We start from the raw sequence: 20,250 nt of genomic DNA on the forward strand, positions 1-20,250 counted from the left end.
CAATGTAATTCAGCCCTATCGCCCGAATTAGACCACTCAAGTCCGCAGGGATTGGGCAAAGCAGCTAGCTGTTATCCATAGATTAGCTTTGCCCCTCTCGACCATCTCATATTCCCCGCTCTCGGGTCGGAATCACCGGAATCCCACCCGTCGGTCGATGTTCCGAGATCCAGGAGTTCGTCTCCCAGTCACTTTAATCTAAGTGCAGGCGTGAATATAAAGCCAGCCAAAGCAGATAGTTTCGTGGAAGCTTTATATATGGAAGAGGACCAGCTCAACCTCTCGATTACCTTGAGTATCATCAGACACCATCTTAATTTCTCTCTAATTACCTTGCGATGAGTTCGTTCTCGCAGTTCACATCTGGCTTACTTCACAAATGCCACCCAGATGGCCGCATCCTCATCACTGGCTCCATTATTCTCGCCCCATTTCTCATCATCCTCTATCGAGACTTTAGAGCCTACAAGCGCCTCTCTCCTGGAGGACTTCCTCACAACTTCAAAGGCTGGATCTCGACAAATATACTTGCGTTTCGGTATCAGAATCCACCGCTCGAGCTATCGTACTATCAGGAGTTGATTGACCAAGGGGATGATGACCGTTCATGGCTGGGCGAGAAGGAATGGGGAACGAGGAGACGGGATGGCGTGAGGCCGACAGTGGGGAGACATCCTGTTCCAAATAGGCAGCTTGATCAAATCCCTGCGGACGAAGTGGCCAAAGTACGTGCTTTCCGAAGCTCGCGTGTCTGCATCTCCCCTCCTCTTCCGCCCTCTCATCTTCCACCCTCTCCTCTTTTCATTCCCGTCTACTTACCGCTAATTAATCGACAAACAAGGCCATCGTCTCCGAAATGGAAACTCTCGTTGCCCACAACCCCACCCTCCTCTCATCCCAGACCAGCTACTTCGAGAAACACGGTCAATCCGTTTTCCTCGCACCTTCACACCAACCCTCCGCCAACCCTTTCGTCCAAAACTTGGTCGAAAATGTCCTCCACCGCGAGATGGCTCACATCCACCATCACTCCAAAGCTGACGGGTCGACGCAAATCGACTACTCCCTTCATATGACTCTAGCACCCAGGGACTGCGAGCTGGCCGTAAAGTCGGGTTTTGCGCAGAGGAGTGTGGTCGCTGGCAAGCCTCTCAATCTATTGCCTTCGAACTACATGTTCATTTATGCGCCGAGAACATTGGAGGAGGTGCAATTGGTGATGCAGCTCGTGAGAGCAAGTGTTGGATACTTGGCTGGTTTGTCAAAGGAGGAAGCAAAGGCGTTGTAAATTGAATATTTGCATGTTGTTTTGCATACAAACCTAATCCTGTTGAGTGAGTTGCATACAGAACCTGCCGATGGCATCCTCCACGTCATCAGTCGCAGGTATTATTCGGTCATCATGCTCTTCGCCGCCTTTTAACCCTCGCTGTACTTCCGTTGATAGACCAAGTCTTCTTCTCTTACTACCACAAACCAAGTCAAGGAAAGGACACCACTGTGTGAAATCCATTACAACCTCGCCGCCGCAATTCTCCTTATCCACTGATAGAGTGACTCTCCACGGTGATGTGACCCACTCGCTATTGGTATCTTCCACTTGGACAGAAGGAAGTTGGGCCCCCCAGTGTGGCCTTTTGGCCGTTTGGTGTGGTTGTTGGGCTGACGGGAGTGAAATGCCCGGTGTGCCGAAGGGTTTATATCCTGGAGACATGCTGACATGGTAGGGGTAGGGTCGAGCGACCTCATCAAGACCGAGCTCGACCGTGACCCTCGGACTTGTGTATCTAGAAGCGGCAACAAACACGCACGCGGAGAGTATCCGCACACAAGCTGGCGACCGCGCCGACCCAAAAGGCATGGAGAAGATGTTTTGCACTGCCGTGTCAAGGCCTTCGATGCACGCGTGATGGAGGATACGCCCAATTTTGAGCATTTCATCACGGTCACCCACGTCAAATTCATCCTGGACTTCGAAGCCTGCTGGATCTCGTATGGTAGAGATCATCTGGGCCTCTTGGGACCCTGCGATAGGATATTGGAGTACCCAACCCCTAATAGACCGTGCTGCCCCCAGGATTGGCGCATGCCTTTCCTTCCCTAACTTGCTGGCTAACCGCAAGAGCTTTTGGTCATTCAGCCAATCGACTACAAACTGTGGCTCGCATGGTCCGTCGGAGCTGATTCTGGAGTTTCCATCTACCAAGAGGTGCAGGTATCGATCCAGATGACTGTGGACAAAGCCTCTTGCCTCTTCCAAGGTGAAATGAAGCCCTCCGGCGGCATCGGAGTTGCACAGAAAGTCTCGCACGGACTGGTGCATCAGCTGTACAACCGATGCGGCGCAGTAACGGTATATGCGAGACTCGTCAGCTGACAGTCCAGGGTTGAAAATCTCGACCAACGATCCGCAGATGCACTGAACCTTGCGCCACAGTTCGTCGTATGAAGAGACGGGGATCTGTTGCTCCCAGACTTCTTCCAACGCTTGGGCTTCGAAATCGTCTTTCAAGAGAGCCAGCGCTTCCCACAGCCCCTCAAGCGTAACGTCTCCCAGTTCAGGAGTTGCACAAACCCACATCAGGGCCTGGCGTGTCTCTCGTACCATCTGCGGTGACCGAGATGTGGTGATGTCCTTCTCAATCTGCTTGTAGTACTCTGCCAGCTCTTCGGGGATACGGTTCATCAATTTCCTGAGGTCTTCGAGTGTGACGCCCTCGTTTTCGGCAGCTTCCTGAATCAACCTGTCCAAGACTAGCTGCACCCAAAGAATGGAGCCTCGGGCCTTGGCCTGGAGATCCTTGCGAATGTCGCTGAGGGCCCTGTCCTCCCTGGCTGCAGAAGTGGCTAGAGACCTATAGCGTGGCCGACGCATAGTCGCATGCCTCGGAAGACGACGAGATGGGGGATGCGCTGGATTGGGTGTGTCAAAATCCAAGTGATGCATGGTTTGGCGCAGCGAGGAGAGGCCCAGGTCGATAACCCTCTCAATATCCTTGGTGTTTTGGTTTTCGACAACAATACATGGAAGCGACTTCATCTCTCTGCTGATATAGACGTTTGGCCGGCTCAATATTATGAACCTCACTTTCGAACGGGTTTCGGAATCGGTCGCGGACCTGATCAACGCCAGCATCGCGGTGCTCTCTGCTTCGTCCACTGCGTCAACGACGCAGAAGATACGGCGCGAGCTCTGGCAGATGCGAATCAGAATACCGGACAGGAGATCCCAAGTCCAGGGCGCAGGCTCTTGAAGATCCATTGGCCTGTATGCGCATCTGAAGAATTCCTGGAACAAGGTCCGATCTTGCTGAAAGAAGTGGAATAGAAGGGAACGGACGAGGGACTCGTGCCGCACAAATCCACCACCGCGTCGCCTGTGGTAAAACCAATCGCCAACTAGTACCCCCGCCATGGGAGACGCCTGAGCAATAGAAGCTCCCAGCAGACGGTGCTTGATTGACCTTGCCAGAACAGACTTGCCGCTTCCTGGCTTGCCTTGAAGCCAGAGGGTGCCGTTGTCCCTGGCTGCAAACGAGCGATACACGGCATGGTCCCAGATCCACGACGTTGTACCCTCGGCAGCTGGAGGAACCTGACTCCTCCGCACGTTTATCTCCTGAAATGACAAGGACCCAAGACATTCTAAATGCAGCGATTAGCTCTTGTCTCCGCTGCACCTATATTAGCTGTTGTGTTTTGTTGACGCACCTTGGGCCTCTGTGTCGTCTGTCACCACAGCAGCACCAGTAGTGTCATCAGCACTAATGAAAGCTGAATCCCCACAGAGCATCGATTGTAACGTGGCGTCGTGTTGTCCTAGCCAGGTCGTCTGAGATACCAGCCTCTTCCTGGCCGAGTCTTTTAGCCGGTGAATGCCGTCGATACTTAACAGCACTTTCTTTGGCATGAACTGGAGTAGATGCAGGGTCAAGGGAAGGAGGTTATTCTCTCCAGGCAGTCCGCTCGCCTGGATGTGAGATTGAAAGCCGGACGCCTCGGTTTCAGCCAGCCTGTCGTTGTAGGAGCTCAACGCGCCATCTGGATCCGGACATAGCCCGAACAATTGACAGAAAACAGCCTCCAACACTCAAAGGGTCAAGTGCTCCTCGACGGACTCGTCATTTAACTCCTGTTGAAGTTCTGCAACACGCGTTCGCAGCCGATGCTGCGAAGGTGCACTCGCAACGCGGAAGCAGTCCACGTATATCACTTGGCAATCAGACTTGGCTGTGATAATCTTCGCCAGAGAAGAGGCTAAAGGGTATGGCGTTCCTTCCACCTTGCTGTTTGTTGTGCACACAATTGTGGGAGAGCTTCTAGATAACCATTGTTGAAACGCGACAGTGTGGGCAAAGGTTTCTGCATCCGGACCTGTCTTGGCGACATGGACCCCGTAAAAATGCTGAGCTGAGACAAGTTTGCGTTGAATCTCGATCTTTGAGATGGCGGTCGGAGTCCCTGTCGGCTATGTCAATGGGGGCATGTAGAACCCAGCATGAAGAGATTTGGCTTACAGAACCGCTGCCGCAACTTTATTGCACAGTCTTCGAGCTGCTGTGCTATGGCTTGTGTTGAGCAATAGCGATCTGTCGCTGCCTCAATGTCTCCTAAGCGACTCGCTTCTTCTAACCCGACGTCTTCGAGTCCATGCTGGACGTTGAACCGAAATACTGCGCCCCTCTTCACTACTGGCGAGTGAAGGCGTTGAAACTGCTGGGATTTTGCATCTGACTCGGTAGCTATGGCCTTCAATGCCGCAGCAACTTCACCAATTCCGGGGCCAAACGGCTTTAGCGACGGAACCCCCGTGCCATGGAAACCAAGCAACGGATATGGTTCTCCAATCTCCAAGCCTCGTCGGCTGGCGGACTGAACAAGGACGAAGCCTCTGCCCAGATCTCGTGGATTGGGTTGTTTGCCCCCGTGGCTCCGTCGGCGAAAATCTGGCCGTCGATTTCGAGCGGCTCGAAGAAGGACGTTGCAGCAGACGTTGCTCTCGCAGCCTCCCAGATCCGAAGCCGACCAAGCAGAGGTGACCGCCATACTTTGGAGGAGTAGCTTGGAAAAACCACAATGTCAGACGTCTGCTTGCTCATGCAGCACACGAAACTTGACGTTCCATCAGTAATTAATCATGTCAATCTTCCAAGAAAAATCGGCACATGAAACATACGTTTTGCACTTTGAACCGTTCGGCTGCTGGAATAGCTCATTTTCCGACATATGGAGCCGCCGAACAAGGTCCTTAATCCCTTCCTCGAGCTCCAAGTGATCGAAGCGGCCCTGCAAGTTTCCCTTCCAGTCTAGCCTATGTCGAACCTTGGTGAATACTCGAGACGAGAGTTGCTGGTACTCGCGAATGCAATCGTCGACATTCATCTCCAGCCTTCCAAGCATAATGACGATAAGACCTCCGGTGGAAGTTCCACAGATCATGTCGAAGTAGTCGCAAGGCTTCGGGGGGTTGACCGGGTCGATCGAGGCCATGAGCCTCTGCAAGATTCTGAGCGAAGACAACCCCCGCACTCCGCCACCGTCGAGCGAGAGCAGGGCAACTTCCTTCGGATGGTCATGAAGTCATCCAGCGTCGTTGTCTCCTTTGGTTTGGGAGGTTCTGACTGGATGTCGCCGTCAAACGCCTCGAAAACGGCAATGAGTTGGGAACAGAAGGTCTTGCCTAACACGACGAATACAAGAGACAACCCGGCAACGCAAGCTGAGAATACAGCATATGGGTCTGGTGTAGCGGCGCGGACGTTTGTGTTTGGCGCCATTGTGTCGAACCGGGGCTAGAGGGCGCAGCGTTGATGGTAGCGGTGAATGGAGCTTGAATGTCAATTATGGGTTGAGCAGTGGCATTTAGCTATTCGCGCAGGAGCGGTTAGGTATTCGGGAAGGGGCATTTAACTGCCAGGGCAGGGGCATTTGGCTATTCGGGCAGGGGCAGTTAGGTATTTGAGCAGGGGCATTCAGCTATTCAGGGGCATTCAGCTATTCAAGCAGGGCCATTTAACTGGTAGGGGCATTTGGCTAGCCGTCGCTGTCGCTATTGCTGCCTACACTAGATCCCATCGGCGACACTCACTTCAACCTCTTAACGCAGTACATCGACCAATTTATTCGCCTAATGAGAGCCGAATGCCCTGAGGTCTATCTTGTTGAGCTGCCCGGGGAAGCCGCAGCTGTCCGATTCGACTGGGCAAACGCCGTCTCTGTTGCTTGCTGTTGCCATCTATGTCACTTGTTCCGTGGTTGGCCCCTGCCTGAATAGCCAAATGCCCCTGCCCGTGGAGACGAGCTCAATATTGAAGCGGACTACTTCCGTGCCCCTGTAGCTCTTCCTCGGTTATGCAGGAAGAGTTCATTTTACTGCCAAAAGTACTCGGTAGGCCTAGCTAGCTACATTCATCCCTGAGTGAGTTCCCCATGCCCATCCAGCCAGCTTCGCCATCTCCTTGGCCATGCACACGCACACCACGCCGAATCTGCGACAGCACGCGAGGTTGCAGGTCCTAAGACTAAGCCGACAACTTGTAAATAGGTAATTAGTACTTAAAAGTGGGACTAGTGGCATTACCTTGTTCAACTTCATCGGCTATCGGATCCAGGATATAAGCCCGAGAACCCCGCTCCCCCCAGCAACAAAACACGCAGCCTAGAGTTAATAAAGCATGTCATGTCAGTATCATGAACACGACTTCGACACCCAAGAAACGGATCTCGTAAATGACTCTTCCCCTGATTTCCCTTGTTTTCCCCAAAACTAACACATGGTTTAGGTGCAAGAGATGTCAATTCCGAAAGGTAGCTAGATGCCAGAAAGGCTTGGCCTTTCCCGACGAACGCTCTCACAGTCTCACGCTGCCTCGGACGATTGCTCATGATTGCATAGCTAAGATGCTCACGAACCGAGCCATGTGAAAATTGTACAGTGGCAAACCACATTTGCGAGTACCGCGAGCTCGACCGGAAGAGACGACCCGCATCGGCAGAATATGTCGCGGGACTCGAGAACAGGATCGCCTGGCTCGAGTCATACATCAGGCGTGTCCAAGCTGTACCACCACAGGAGCGAGATGTCATTTTAAAACAAACACACTTCGGCGACCATCACTTGACTAGCACTAGCCAAACACCACCCGGAGAGCCGAGCGCTGGAGCAGCAGGACCCGTCCGCCGCCGTCAAGCCAATCTCGAGCCAGGACCTCAGGGTTCACTCATATATCACGGCCCGACGAGTATCTACCACGCCCAACTTGGCGCGCTGACAGGAAATGGAACCGGGGGCTGCATCATGGGCCAGCCCGCTCACCCGTCCTCCTTCTCTGCCAACGATGACTCCAACTTCGATCACGTCGCCGAACACTTTGGAATCAACATGCACAATGAGCTGATCACGGACGCACTCATGCAGTTCTTCAAGTGGCAGTACCCCCACTTCATGTTCATCTACCGCGAGGCGTTTTTGCGGGACCACTTTGGCGATCGGCGGAACTGCAAGTACTGGTCGTCGGCGCTCCTCCTCTCTGTATGTGCCCTGGGACTATTGATGTCGCCCGAAGACCTTGATCGGCAGTCCAGCGAGCAGTTCTTCGTCGCTGCCGAGACCATTCTCATAGTGTCTGGGTTGACCCGACCTTCGATCGCCACGGTCCAGGCCTTTCTTTGCCTGGCATTCTACGAGATTGGGCGAGGCAACCTGTCCAAGGGTTGGGGATTCTCAGGTGAGACACCGATGTTGGCAGAAATATCAACAAGGACACTCATTGAAGAGTTTGGCTACTGACAATGAACGATTGCGGAAACAGGCATTGCATTCCGAATGGCTCAGGATCTCGGCTTTCAAAGGGACCCGAAATATTGGGCCTCCCATGATACATCGCTGGCAACCGCCGAGGATGTCGAGATACGCAGGCGCATCTATTGGGGTTGCTACACCTCCGATAAGTTGATCAGCCTGATTCTAGGCAGACCAGTGTACTTCTTCTACGCCGATGCCGAGGTTGAGGTCCTGGAGAGACTGCCGTAAGATCATGGGTTCCTTTCTGCCTGGCCCTCTTCAATACTAACTCTTGTGCCCAGTGACTTCCCAGAGATGGAAAACTGGCTTCCAGTGGGCTTTGACAAAAGAGAAGGAGACTTCGGCGAGGCAAAGCCACTGATACCTTGCTTCCAAGCACAAATACGCATCTCCAGTATTATCGAGCGCATGCTGGCCACGGTATTCTCCTCGCGATCGACTCTAGATGTACTGGGTCAGCAGGCATGTCTCGACAGCCTAAATCTGGACCTGAGCCGTTTGCAATCGTCGTTGCCTCACTGCGCACAGTGGTGCAAATGGGAGCCCCCTAGCAGCCGGCTAATCCCATGCGTGGCAGCGTTACAGTCAGTATCCTTGCGACTTCACCTCCCCCATTAAATATTCACTGATTGACGTACCACATGTAATTAGTCTCCTCTTTCATAGCGCCCGTATCGCGTTGAACTTTGACTCAGCGACATCCGATGATGCGACTGCCGACCAAAAGAGCGCCCGAGAGTATTGTCTCTCATCGGCACGAGATGTCACGGCTATCCTGCGAAAATATCGATCCCAGTATGGACTGCGGTACGCGCCCTTTGTTCTTATATACGGTCTGGTGCAGGCGGCCCGCTGTTTGGCCGTCTTCGGCGCCCTAGAGGAATCGAGTTACTTGGCACGGGCTCTCGACGAATGTTCCATGACTTGGAAACTGGGGCAGCAGATGAGAGGTCCTGTACTATAGTTGTGTGGAGATTCCTATGGTCTACTAGCCTGGGTACTGATAATTACATATTTCGCCCTGTGGTTGGAATACCCGCATCCAAGCCCGCTCGAACGGCAAGTGAAAGCTTCTTAACGTCCTCAAAGTTATTGTAGAACCCAAAAGAGACCCTGATACCCAGCCGATACGGAGTCACAATTATGCCAGCGTCCTTGAGGTGCTCAACCCACCCCGTGTTGTGCAAATCCAAGATGTACAGGTGCGGTGCATGTTCCTTCCGATTCTTAGGGCCAACAATCCCAATTCCGAGACCCTTGCATTCTTGGTATAACGCATCGCCCAATGCGTAAAGGTGTCTCTCAACAGCTTCGGGGCCCATGACCTCGAGATAGAACTTGAGGAAGGCTTTCGCTGCAGCCACGGCAATCAGGCTGAGGTTCAGGTGTTCGTAGCGTCGAGCCGTGGGATGGTAGACGATGGGATCCGCGGGGACCAGAAGATCGGAGCGAGCATTGCTCACGGCGCCGTACCCGACAATGGGTGGGATAGGGTCCATTTCGCAGATGACATCCGTGTCGACATAGAGCACCGCGAGGCCCGTGGGGCAGTTGAGTCCCTTATGTAGAGAGAAAGCCGCTGCAGATACGCCCAGACTCCGGACATCGATACGTGCGAATCCGACCTGTTGTGTTACGTCTGCGACGATGTGAATGCCCTTGGGTCGGTAGGCAGTGCAAATATCGGCTATGTCGTTCCACTGTCCGCTATGGAACATGACAGAGCTGAGGCCGATTGCCCGTGTCCGACGGTCAACGTACGGGGCAAAAGTCGCCGCGTTTGCAGCAACGACTTTCCCTGTTCGCTCCGCCTCGGCAATGGTGGGGACCTGTCGCACCTCGAGCCCGGCCTGACGGAGTGACATCCATGCGTAGGCGTGGTTGGGATGCTCGGTGTCCAGGATGACGACGTTGTCGCCCGGCTGGAAGCGAATTCCCTGGATGAAAGAACCCAGAGCCTCGGTGGTGTCTCGTGTGAACGCAATGGCCGACGAGTCAGCATTGATGTATTTGGCAACGAGCTCCCGGGTCTCCTCGACAGCCTCTTGCCAGCGGGGTTTGGGCGAAGGATGGCGCAGAGCTTCGGAGCTGTACTGGCAGATGGCGTCGTGGACAACCAGGTTCGATGGCGGCGCGAACGACGCATTGAGGTACGTGACAGTGTCATCTGCAACAATGGGAACAAGTCGACGGAATATCGAGAATCTGGACTCGTCGTCCGCTTGTAGAGCTGAGTACTCCTTGGTGTCCCCGTTGATCGAGGTTGCAAGTCCGTTAGAGGACTTTTCGACGTGAACTGCTGGCATGATGATAGAGGGTTGGTTCTCACCAAGAGCTGGGGGGTGGGATGTTCGGCGACTGAGCTTCGGAGAAATTAAGTGCTAGATTATTTGGCTTCTAATTACTTCGCCGGTGCCCTCTTTTATCGATTCGAACCACCCAGCCCGCTGACCGATGTCGGGGGGGTTGTTTGTAATAGCGCAGACTGGATGTGAGTAGCATCTGTGTCAGGAGAACCCCGCGGGGTTGCTCTACAGCCACCGATCATCGTCAGCGTGACCGGCATGGAGGTGCAACTCCGTCTCTCCACATGCAAGAGAATCCGGGGAAGGTCTGGATCCTGGATGACGCACGGCGACTGCCGGATCGGCGGTTCGGCTTGATAGCCAAGCATAACAAGGCGCTAAAAACGGAGTTCGACCTCCATAAGCGGGGCGACAGGGGGAGCTCCCCCGCATGCCCCCGGCCTTAGCCAGGTAGGCGGATCCCGCTAAATCGGTCGATATCGATAATGGGGAATGATATCGGCTACTAGTAGCCGCAAATTTTGGGCTTATCTTTGGGTCGGAGAGAAGGTGTCCATTGCTTCAGTGTTGAGCCATATCTCGATAGGTGGGATCTAAGGGGGAATACATCTCCTCTGTTTGCTATAAAAGCAGCAAGCACCAAGCACCAAGCACCAGGCCGTGGAAGTTGCAGAGCTCGATCCTCAGCTCTCTTTCTACGACTCTCTCTCCCTCTGGTCCAATACGATCCCTCAACAGCCCCATCTCTGCTATCCCCCTTCGCATCATGGGTCACCAACATTCTGATAAGGATGAAAGTGCCAAAGAGGCTGCTGGCCAAGACACCTCTGACCTACACCCGGTCATGACAACTACCGAGGGCGGGTCCGGGCCGACGAACACCCTCCGCCGCGACTTCAAGGAGCGTCACGTATCCATGATAGCAGTTGCCGGTGCCATTGGGACCGGCCTCATCATCGGGACTGGAACGGGTCTTGTCCGTGGCGGGCCCGCCAGTCTCCTCATCGCGTACATCGTTATCGGCGCGGTGATCTATTTTACCATGACGGCACTGGGGGAAATGGCCACTATGTTCCCAACGGACAGGGCCTTTGCCGGATATTCCACCCGCTTCGTCGACCCAGCACTGGGGTAAGAGACATAGGGACATATGCCTGAGCTCATACTAACAGATGGACAGCTACGCTACCGGATGGAACTACTTTCTCAAATACGCGATAGTTCTCCCAAATAATCTCACTGCCGCGGGGATCATAATTCAGTACTGGCGGCCCGATCTCAATGTCGCGATTTTCGTCGCCACATTTTCCGTCGTGATTATTATCATCAACGTGAGGCCCCCTTTCATCCGTTCTGCCATCCTACGGCAGTACAGAAGCAAGACTAACGCAAACTGTTTGATAATTAGGTGCTTCCTGTATCTTTCTTTGGCGAGGCCGAGTTCTGGATGTCGGCCGTGAAGCTTCTGGTCCTCACCACGCTCATTCTCACCTGCTTCATCATCTCGATGGGAGGTCAGCCTTCCCGCCAACGGATTGGTTTCTCATACTGGAGAAACCCCGGCGCCTTTGGAACTTATTTGGCAGATGGCTCGACCGGACGATTCCTCGGTTTCTGGGCAGCCATGGTGCAAGCCTGCTTTGCCTATACCGGTACCGAGGTAGTCGGCGCGGCATTCGGCGAGGCACCGAACCCGAGGAAGACAGTGCCAAAGGCCATTCGGCAGACGCTGTGGCGCATCGTATTCTTCTACATCATAGGGGCTCTCGTCTTGGGGATGGCCGTTCCGTATACCAACGACAGGCTTATTGGTGGCACCAAGCAAAGCACCGGCGCTGCCGCCAGCCCTTTTGTCATTGCCGTCCAGCTGGCCGGGATCCCGGTCTTCCCTGATGTGGTCAATGGGTGTCTTTTAGTGTTCGTCCTCAGTGCGGCAAACTCAGACATCTACATCGGTTCCCGAACTCTCTTCGGCCTTGCGCGCGACAACCAGGCGCCGAAGATCTTCGGGAGGACGAGTGCAAGGGGTGTGCCCCTAGCCGGCGCCGCTTTCACCGCCCTGTTTACGGTGCTTGCGTACATGAACGCATCCAAGAGCTCGTCCCAGGTCTTTGGTTACTTGGTCAGTCTGGTCACCGTCTTCGGGGCTCTGAACTGGATCTGCATTCTCGTCTCCTATGTGCAGTTTACAAGGGGCATGAAGGCGCAAGGTATCTCTAGGGACTCGATCCCTTACCGTGGGTTCCTTCAACCATATGGTGCCTACTTCGCCCTGGGTATGACCATGATTGTGATATTTTTCAACGGTAAGTGCTGTTTTCTTTCGAAGATGAGTCTGTGCTAACCACTCCTAGGCTACAACGCATTCGTTCCCAAGTTCACCGCTTCGACTTTCGTCACTTCCTACATCGGCGTTGTCATTTTCTTGGGAAACATCTTCTGTTACAAGATCTTGGCAAAGACTTCCAAGGTCACGCTCCACGGAATGGACTTGCACACCGATCGTCGGGAATGATATAATTACTTTTCTATTAGCCCAATTTTATATCTGTACCCTTTTTCTCATCGTACTCCTCCAATCTGCCACACACAACCTAGGGAGTGACCTTGTTCCAGCAACCAATCCTCCTGCCATCGTCTTAGAACCCGTTTTCTTCGATCTATTCATTCTTCTTCTGTGCACGGATTGCAGCTCTCAGCATCCAAAACGGCCACAACCTCAGCATTACGAACCTCCCCCAGCCCTCACTTAGGAACCCCAAGATCCACAACAAAGTGCTCATCCCCCCCAACCTCATCGACTCCTGCGTCCCAAAGAACCTCCACGGCCCAATCTCCCACCCCTTCCCCCTCAGCGCCTCCGCCGCAACCCCCGTCGCGAAATCCTCGGCGCTCAAGCGCTGCCCGTCCCCGACACCCTGCCCCGCGAACCGCATGCTATCGTACAGGCTATTCTCGGGCCAAGGGTCGGGCTCGGCCCTCTTGCCGATCAGCGTGGCCACGAACGACGTCGTCACGACGTTGAGGACGCGCACGTCGAACTCGGCGAGCTCGACCGACAGGGTGCGCGAGTACGACGACAGGGCCGCCTTTGTCATGGCGTAGGTGCCCTTGAAGGGGAAGGGGGTGCGGTCCGCGGCGGAGGAGATGTTGACTATGAGGCCCTTGGAGGCGAGTAGCTGGGGGAGCATGGCGTTTGTGACGGCCATGGCGGAGAAGACGTTCGTTTCGAAGAGGGAGCGGACCTTTGGGAGGGAAACGTCGGCGAGGGGCATGTAGTAGGTGATGCCGCTGGTGGTATCAGTTAGCCAGGATATCGAGGTTTAGGGCGGGAAGCTAGGGACTAATCAGCAGAGGGAAGGAACGAACGCATTATTGACCAGGATATCCAGCTTCCCGTCAGTGATGGTTTCGATCTGTTTCTTGGCATCATCGATACTCTCCTGCTTGTCCACGTCGAGTAAAACCGTGCTCATGCCGAATCCCGCCAATTCCGTCAGGACTTCCAGTCTCCGAGCGGTTGCGATGACATGGCATCCTTGAAATCGTGCGTGTTAAGAATTGGCCATGCAGACGTCTCTCGGTTTACATCGAAGAGAGAGAGCAGCCGTACCTCGAGCCCAGAACTCTTTGGCCAATGCCTCCAGGCGAACACCTTCACACCATGGTCAGCGGCAGATCGGAGCATCGTCGGTCAAGAATGCTTACCCAGTAATCAACACTGTCTTCGATCGCGGTGCGGAGCTCATTGTCGGCGTGGCTGTCTACTGCGTCACAAATCTATCTCCGGATTGTCCGTCCTTTCAAGTCGGTCTCTGTAGGGGGAATTGTTAAAAGGCTGAAATGATGTCGGCTTTCTTATATTGATTCTTTGCCTTTGGTGGAGTGACATTAGCATGATTAGACTATCTACAGCTTCGATCAGGATAGTAAAAGAATAAGCGTTGTGACGTATTTCACCGCAAACACATGCCACTAGCCACTAATCAGCCACTGGAGCTCTACTCCAACCATCCGAGTCGCCCCGTGTTGAACGACTAGCGTTACTCATAGGGCCCTCTGTTGGAGCTTAAGCTGCACATTGGGCTCTCCTCCACCTCACCCCACGCTGCTGCAGCAGCCAAACCAGAGGCACCTCGAGCAAGACTACAATAGCGTAGACGGCGAAACACCACGCTGGCCCTGCCGCGTCAACCAACGGCTGCAAGGCAGCAATTGCGGCCCCAGCGCTAAGGCACCTCACCAAATTAGACGCTGCCTGCGCAGTCGCAGACTTGTTGATGTTGAGGTCGGTGAGGAGGGTGCCGCACATCTAGCCGTTGCGGAGGTCGTTAACATATGTACGTCGCTGTAATTAGTGGCCGTGAGGGGAACGTACCGTAAATGTGCTAGCCGTCGTCGATCCTGTGAGGAACTGCATGATGAGCACCACAGAGATGTGCTAGCCCGACTTGTCAGTTTATGCCCATTATGGTCTCTCTGCTTTTCGGGATTGGACAAACCGTTCGCGTCATCAACGCAAGGCCGTATCCAAGAGTGCCTAGGGCACTGATCGTGATCAGAACGTAGATTCCCTTGAGTCGTGTCTTTTCAAGCGGGAAGTCTGGGGAGGCCGAGCCGTCATAGCTGCTGCCCTCGTCTTGCAGATGTTTCACCCTTCCCCGATACGTCCAATCGATATATTGGCCTGAGTGAGCTAGGTTAGATCTAATCATAGACACTACTTGAAGATAGATGATATCGATAATGCGAAGGACTGTCAAGTTTATACTTACCTGTCAAATAAGATGCAACGCCTCCGCCGATGCCGGAAGGTAGGTATATCAACCCTGCAACCAAGTAGTTGAGATTGTATATCTCAACACACTGTGCACTAAGGGAGGTCTGAAGCGCCATCTTCACGGCGTACGTAACAGCCGTAATCATGATAACCGCCAACGAGCCCTTGTGAGACAGGATTTCGAGGCATGACAACGGGTTTGGAAACCGGACCTGTCCATTTTGGGAACCGCAGCCTCGGTTCCTCGCGGAGAAGAAGCTCCAGTACACCCCTCTGACCTTGGCGCTGCCATTTCCTACGATCCTGCGCTGGGTCTCCGGGAAGAAGAGGAGCATGGCGATGAAGTGGGTGCCAGTCATGATAACGAGGAACCAGAAAATCCACCTCCACCCGACTTGTTGAGTGATGCTTCCGCCAATCACAGGGCCAAGGCTGGGGGCGATATCCGTCCTACATCTCTCATACTCGACTGGAGTAAGCTACCTGGTAAAGACAAAGACATATGGGATGAATTGGGGTAACAAGGGATGGCGCTGCGGTCAAGGCTTACTCACATCAGTAGCAGGGCGCCAACATAGTTCCCTCGTTCTTCGACAGTTGCAAAATCAGATATTACCCCGTATGCGGCGCCGTACAAGCCTGGAGTAGACGTCAGCATTAGATTGACACGAGGCAAAAACGGATCTTGCCACCAAGATCTGGAGAGAGCTTACCAGAAGATCCAGCACTCTGCAGCATCCGAAGGACAAACAGTGCAGGATACGACTTCTGCAGAGCAATGCCTATATTTGCGCCTATCATCAGGGAGAACATGAGCATGTAGACCGGTCTCCGGCCGCTCTGGTCCGCCATGTCACCCATGAAAGCCGGCGCAATACCGGCCACCACCAGATAGCATGTGACGGTCAGGTTGACGAGGAAGAGCGAGACTCCAAGCTCGAGAGACACGGGTACAAGGGCTGGATAGTAGATGTAGCTGCTCATCGTGGAGAACATGCCCGCGAATGAGGCTGCGAAACAGATCCACCGCTTCTGCCATGGTGTAAATACGGAAAACACTTCTCCTCCTCCGGTGCCTGCTTCTGGTTCGGTGGCTGATGCTGGGACCTCATTTTTGGAGTCTATAGCGCCGCTGGGGTTGCTCAAGGCCATCTTGATTGAAAGGGGATGGACGGGGAGAACCTCGATGCAACCACGATTGAAGACACGCATCTCAATATGGTTGTCTTATGCAATTAGGCAGTGTACTGTACTTAGTTACACGCGCCTCGAAGGATGGCGGGGAGTGGGGCCGGCCCTTCCAAGGTTAGCACAGCGGGTCTGGTCACCTGCACTAGCGCCGAATTACTGGAAGTAAGGCGGACAAATCACAAGCCGCCTTCCGGCGCGCCGAAGGAAAGCCATGCCCGGGCTTTTGCCAGCTGCTGACCGCCTCTAGGCACCAGTGACAGGTTGGGAATGGTGGTTTCCCCTGTTGACAGCGGCACCCAAGTTGTGAGTATCGCTCCCGATACCCGGTTGTCGCCACCGTCATGGCCATTGAATCAGCCGCTCCGGCGACTAGCGAAGATCATGTTGCCACCAACGCGTCGCCAGTGGTCGCGGGCGAGACCGATCCTTCAACGTCGGCCACCGAACCTCTGAGCCGCCCCCGTGAGTCGGCAAACCACGGCCCGGCTGCCGGTCAGCCGGCCCCACCCCTAGAATCCGCCGAGAAGCCCTCGCGCACGGCCGTAACTTTGGTCATGGCGCCGCTCTGCCTATCCGTCTTGCTGTCGGCTCTCGATCTGACCATCGTGACGCCGGCAATACCCGCCATCGTGGGCTCCTTCAAGTCTGTAGCCGGCTACATCTGGGTTGGCAGCGCCTTTATCCTGGCCTACACTGCCGTGACGCCCGTTTGGGGATCACTGGCTGATATCTGGGGCCGGAAGCCCATCATGCTGATCGCGCTGGCCATCTTCCTGGCCGGCAGCTTGCTGTGCGCGCTGGCACCGCACATGGACGCCTTGATTGCGGGCCGTGCTGTCCAGGGGCTCGGTGCTTCGGGAATGGGGATGATGGTGAATATCATCATCTGCGACACGTTCTCGCTCAGGGATAGGGCATTATATCTCGCTATCACTTCGATCGTTTGGGCAGTTGGAAGTGCTGTTGGCCCAGTGTTGGGCGGCGTCTTCACCACCCAGTTGAAGTAAGCCTCCCCTGACCTCGCCCCTTTGTTTTGTGCCCCGAGTCTAACGGGTAAACAGCTGGAGATGGTGCTTTTGGATTAACTGTGAGTTCTGTCCTTGCCCATGGCCCTCTTATTTCTCCCTTAGCTGATGAGACTTTGCAGTGCCGATCGGCGCTGTTGTCTTCGTCGTCTTGTTCTTCTTCCTGGATGTTCCCAATCCCAACACTCCCATCTTGTCAGGGCTTAAAGCTGTCGACTGGACTGGGAGCTTCCTCATCATTGGCTGTGCACTGATGGTCCTCCTCGGCTTAGACTTTGGAGATGTCACCTACCCCTGGTCGTCCGCGACGGTAATCTGTCTGATCGTGTTTGGTGCGGGAGTCATTGGCATTTTCGTCGTCAACGAGTGGAAAGTCGCCAAGAACCCCATCATCCCAGTACGGCTTTTCTCTTCCGTGTCCGCAGTTGCGGCCTATGTAGTCTTTGCTTTCAACTCCTTCGTCTTCATGGGGCTTGCTTATTACTTGCCTCTCTACTCCCAGTCTGTCTTGGGCGCGGATGCTCTAACCTCGGGTGTTCACCTCCTACCTCTCATCGTTTCATCGTCTCTCGCCGCCGCATTCGCAGGAGTCTTCATTCAGAAGACCGGGAGGTACCTTCCTGTCATGTACGCGGCCCAGGTGTCATTGACACTCGGTGTCGGGCTATTTATTGATCTCAAGTTTGAGAAAGACCTGACCAAGTTGTTCATATTCGAGATCCTTGTGGGTATCGGCCTCGGTATGAATATTGAAGGGCCTATCCTCGCAGCACAAGCCGCCGCAACGGAGCTGGATACCGCCGCCGTCATCGCCACCATGGGATTTTGCCGGTCTATCGCGACCGCCGTTTCCGTTGTTATTGGTGGGGTTATATTTCAAAACGAGATGAATGCGGCGAACCCCCATCTCGTCGACGAGCTTGGCCAGCACCTTGCCAGCCAGTTCAACGGCGACCAGGCCTTGGCCAACCTTGATCTCATTGGAACCCTTCCGGGGGACCAGCAGGTCATTGTCAGAAAGACCTACTTTGAATCCTTGAGAACGGTGTGGATCATGGTACGTGGGAGCTTCGCCCTCTCGGAACACTAAAGAGATGCAGCCTAAGTTAAAGTTTCCCTTACTAACGTGTCATGGCTCACGCAGTACCTTGCGTTTGCGGGTGTATCATCGATTCTAAACCTATTCATCCGCGGTCACCATCTGGACCGCCAGAACAAGGCTGCCGTCCTTGGCATCGATAGGGGGCAGCTGGTCACAGAGGAGCCAGATAGTCCGCAGAGACGGCCTGCCGTTGAACTAGCAGAGGTCCGGGAGGCGGGGAGATCTCAGTCGTGATGGTAGAACTTGGTATACCTTTCGATTACATTGCGTCTAGTGCATCGATTTGTATGTACACTTAGGGGTTGGCTCCTCCGCAATGATGGCAATCCATCTCCCAAAAAAAAGCTAACCACTAATCCTCAAGAGGGCCAGTCTGCTACCCTTAAAGACGAGTCTTGATTTTGCCCGTGCTCGCCTCCAACGCCGTGCTCGCCTCCAACGCCGACGTCGCTTGGGTTACGGTTTCGGTTTCGGCTTCGGCTTCGGCTTCCTCAGAGAGCACACCCTCGACCAAAAGCCGGATGCTTTGAACCCAACTGCGAATGTCTGATCAGATAGAGCAACTTTAATGAAGACAAACACTGGGTATCTTACACATCTCGTAGTCCTGGCTCGTTTGGATACAGTGTCGCGAGCAAGATTTGGTTCCTCGTCATGTAAATGGAATTTCTGCTGTCGGCATCTTCCACCGGCTCAGACTGGGAGGCGTGTTTCCAATATTCCTTGAGATACGCCGCCCCAAGTGTATACCTCGGATTTCGGAAAACTCCCAGGTCGACTACGCATGGGGAGGTGTATGTCAGCCAAGCACATCAAGCCATAAGCCACAGATCCTGGACATGTTGGAGAGGAAGGCTCAAGGTCTCAACGAGCCCACACATACCTTCGTTATGGCCCCAGAGTGCGCTAGCATCGTACAGACACACGGTCTCATTATCAGTCCTGTATTTCACATTGCCCGGCCACAGATCTGCATGGATTAGACAGGGTGTGATTGACCTTCCCCCGGTCTCCAGCGGTCGCAAATAACGCGGCAGCACCTTCTCAAAGAAAAGCTCCTTGAGTTTGGAATGATCTTCGCTGAGCGGCCCGCGCAGCCGCTCCTCGCGGTCGATAAAGTCGCGCATCTGCCCTGTCCAGAATGCTTCCCACGACGAGGTCCACCCATTGGACTGCTCCAGGTCGCCGAACCGAGTGTTGACGCCAAAGCCGAACTTCCCTTCGGGCGACTTACCCATACTTCTGCTGTGTAGTGCTACTACGGCAGCCATGTATGGCCCTGGGTCCGGGATGGTGTCTTCTAGCATGTCGACGAAGTCGGCGAGGAAGAAGTGCGTATCGGGATCGGACTTGTACGTCCCCAGCTTGATTGGCCTAGGCACGTATTCGGGGATAAATTGGTGTGTCGAAGATTCGGACTGGAAGGCAGCCTCCATCAAGTTCCAGCCGTACTGACCTTTTGCCTCCTGAAGCGATCTAAGTAGGAGTCGGATTGTTGGTGGCGGGACTTTGGATGTACAGTACATACCTTTTGGAAGAAGGCTTGGGAAGTCCCATCCGGAAGGCTCACTTCAATGCGGAATGTGTTGCAGTAGTCGCTTTGGCCCGACGTCGTCACTGACACTACTTTGCCTCCATCGGGGAGAACTTTGCCGCCCCAGTAAGAAAAGAGGCAGTTTCCAATGCCATGATACAATATTGGAGGACTCACCCTCGAGGATGCTCTCGTCCAGCTTGACAGCTACGTCTCGTACGTCTACTGCCATGTGGTATTATATATAGTGTGAGGGTATCGTTGAACAAATTATCCGTCGAGATTCTCTTTGCTAGCCTTGTTGAGGAGGAGGAAGAGAAGGGAGCACCATTGCGATTTCAAGTGCAACGAGGCAAACAGGTGTGGCAACCACCCACCCACATTCTTCCCCTCCTGCAGGAAAGCGATATTGGATGACTCCAATTCAGGCTACCTAGGTACCTACGAATTGCAGGGCGCTTCATGGAGTGGGAGGGGCAACACGGAAACTAGGAGCCAATTACCGGGT

The 20,250-nt window shown here is 54.1% G+C and overlaps 8 protein-coding genes across 8 annotated transcripts; 3 read left to right on the top strand and 5 right to left on the bottom strand.

The window, feature by feature from the left end:
- Positions 1–1,419: 1,419 nt before the first annotated feature.
- QBC33DRAFT_593669 (uncharacterized protein) lies at positions 1,420–5,796 on the bottom strand (the record flags this gene model as incomplete). Its single annotated transcript, XM_060431753.1, has 9 exons — positions 5,538–5,796; positions 5,323–5,496; positions 5,177–5,286; positions 4,832–5,112; positions 4,518–4,742; positions 3,712–4,041; positions 1,721–3,645; positions 1,581–1,662; positions 1,420–1,466 (listed from the first exon to the last, which is right to left on the bottom strand). Exons 1-9 carry the CDS (start codon positions 5,775–5,777, stop codon positions 1,420–1,422), a joined length of 3,414 nt encoding a protein of 1,137 aa, XP_060281140.1. The 5' UTR covers positions 5,778–5,796.
- Positions 5,797–6,661: 865 nt separating this feature from the next.
- Positions 6,662–8,768, top strand: QBC33DRAFT_593671 (putative transcriptional regulatory protein; the record flags this gene model as incomplete). The annotated part of the gene is made up of 6 exons (XM_060431754.1): positions 6,662–6,725; positions 6,783–6,807; positions 6,896–7,727; positions 7,812–8,028; positions 8,086–8,388; positions 8,456–8,768. The coding sequence occupies exons 1-6, from the start codon at positions 6,691–6,693 to the stop codon at positions 8,766–8,768; spliced, it is 1,725 nt and encodes a 574-aa protein (XP_060281141.1). The 5' UTR covers positions 6,662–6,690.
- Positions 8,769–8,811: 43 nt separating this feature from the next.
- On the bottom strand, positions 8,812–10,216 carry QBC33DRAFT_593674 (pyridoxal phosphate-dependent transferase; the record flags this gene model as incomplete). The annotated part of the gene is made up of 1 exon (XM_060431755.1): positions 8,812–10,216. The coding sequence occupies exon 1, from the start codon at positions 10,108–10,110 to the stop codon at positions 8,812–8,814; it is 1,299 nt and encodes a 432-aa protein (XP_060281142.1). The 5' UTR covers positions 10,111–10,216.
- Positions 10,217–10,876: 660 nt separating this feature from the next.
- On the top strand, positions 10,877–12,625 carry QBC33DRAFT_456079 (putative amino-acid permease; the record flags this gene model as incomplete). Its single annotated transcript, XM_060424794.1, has 4 exons — positions 10,877–11,241; positions 11,291–11,441; positions 11,519–12,416; positions 12,465–12,625. 4 exons carry the CDS (start codon positions 10,877–10,879, stop codon positions 12,623–12,625), a joined length of 1,575 nt encoding a protein of 524 aa, XP_060281143.1.
- Positions 12,626–12,770: 145 nt separating this feature from the next.
- Positions 12,771–13,664, bottom strand: QBC33DRAFT_456177 (uncharacterized protein; the record flags this gene model as incomplete). Its single annotated transcript, XM_060424797.1, has 2 exons — positions 12,771–13,401; positions 13,480–13,664. Coding segments are annotated over 2 exons (816 nt in total), but the record flags the coding sequence as incomplete, so codon positions are not given.
- A 330-nt stretch (positions 13,665–13,994) lies between these two features.
- On the bottom strand, positions 13,995–16,057 carry QBC33DRAFT_545290 (MFS general substrate transporter). The gene is made up of 6 exons (XM_060428550.1): positions 15,604–16,057; positions 15,445–15,529; positions 14,886–15,340; positions 14,613–14,797; positions 14,489–14,551; positions 13,995–14,422 (listed from the first exon to the last, which is right to left on the bottom strand). The coding sequence occupies exons 1-6, from the start codon at positions 16,040–16,042 to the stop codon at positions 14,180–14,182; spliced, it is 1,470 nt and encodes a 489-aa protein (XP_060281145.1). The 5' UTR covers positions 16,043–16,057; the 3' UTR covers positions 13,995–14,179.
- Positions 16,058–16,300: 243 nt separating this feature from the next.
- Positions 16,301–18,870, top strand: QBC33DRAFT_496192 (major facilitator superfamily domain-containing protein). Its single transcript, XM_060425569.1, has 4 exons — positions 16,301–17,084; positions 17,143–17,168; positions 17,229–18,163; positions 18,251–18,870. The coding sequence occupies exons 1-4, from the start codon at positions 16,423–16,425 to the stop codon at positions 18,440–18,442; spliced, it is 1,815 nt and encodes a 604-aa protein (XP_060281146.1). The 5' UTR covers positions 16,301–16,422; the 3' UTR covers positions 18,443–18,870.
- Positions 18,451–20,105, bottom strand: QBC33DRAFT_545294 (Fructosamine kinase-domain-containing protein). The gene is made up of 5 exons (XM_060428551.1): positions 19,920–20,105; positions 19,737–19,855; positions 19,092–19,674; positions 18,803–18,986; positions 18,451–18,744 (listed from the first exon to the last, which is right to left on the bottom strand). The coding sequence occupies exons 1-5, from the start codon at positions 19,972–19,974 to the stop codon at positions 18,591–18,593; spliced, it is 1,095 nt and encodes a 364-aa protein (XP_060281147.1). The 5' UTR covers positions 19,975–20,105; the 3' UTR covers positions 18,451–18,590.
- Between the last annotated feature and the right edge of the window lie 145 nt (positions 20,106–20,250).

Source organism: Phialemonium atrogriseum, assembly GCF_030411735.1.
Source record: "Phialemonium atrogriseum strain 8032-3 unplaced genomic scaffold QBC33scaffold_21, whole genome shotgun sequence".
Lineage (NCBI taxonomy): Eukaryota > Fungi > Ascomycota > Sordariomycetes > Cephalothecales > Cephalothecaceae > Phialemonium > Phialemonium atrogriseum.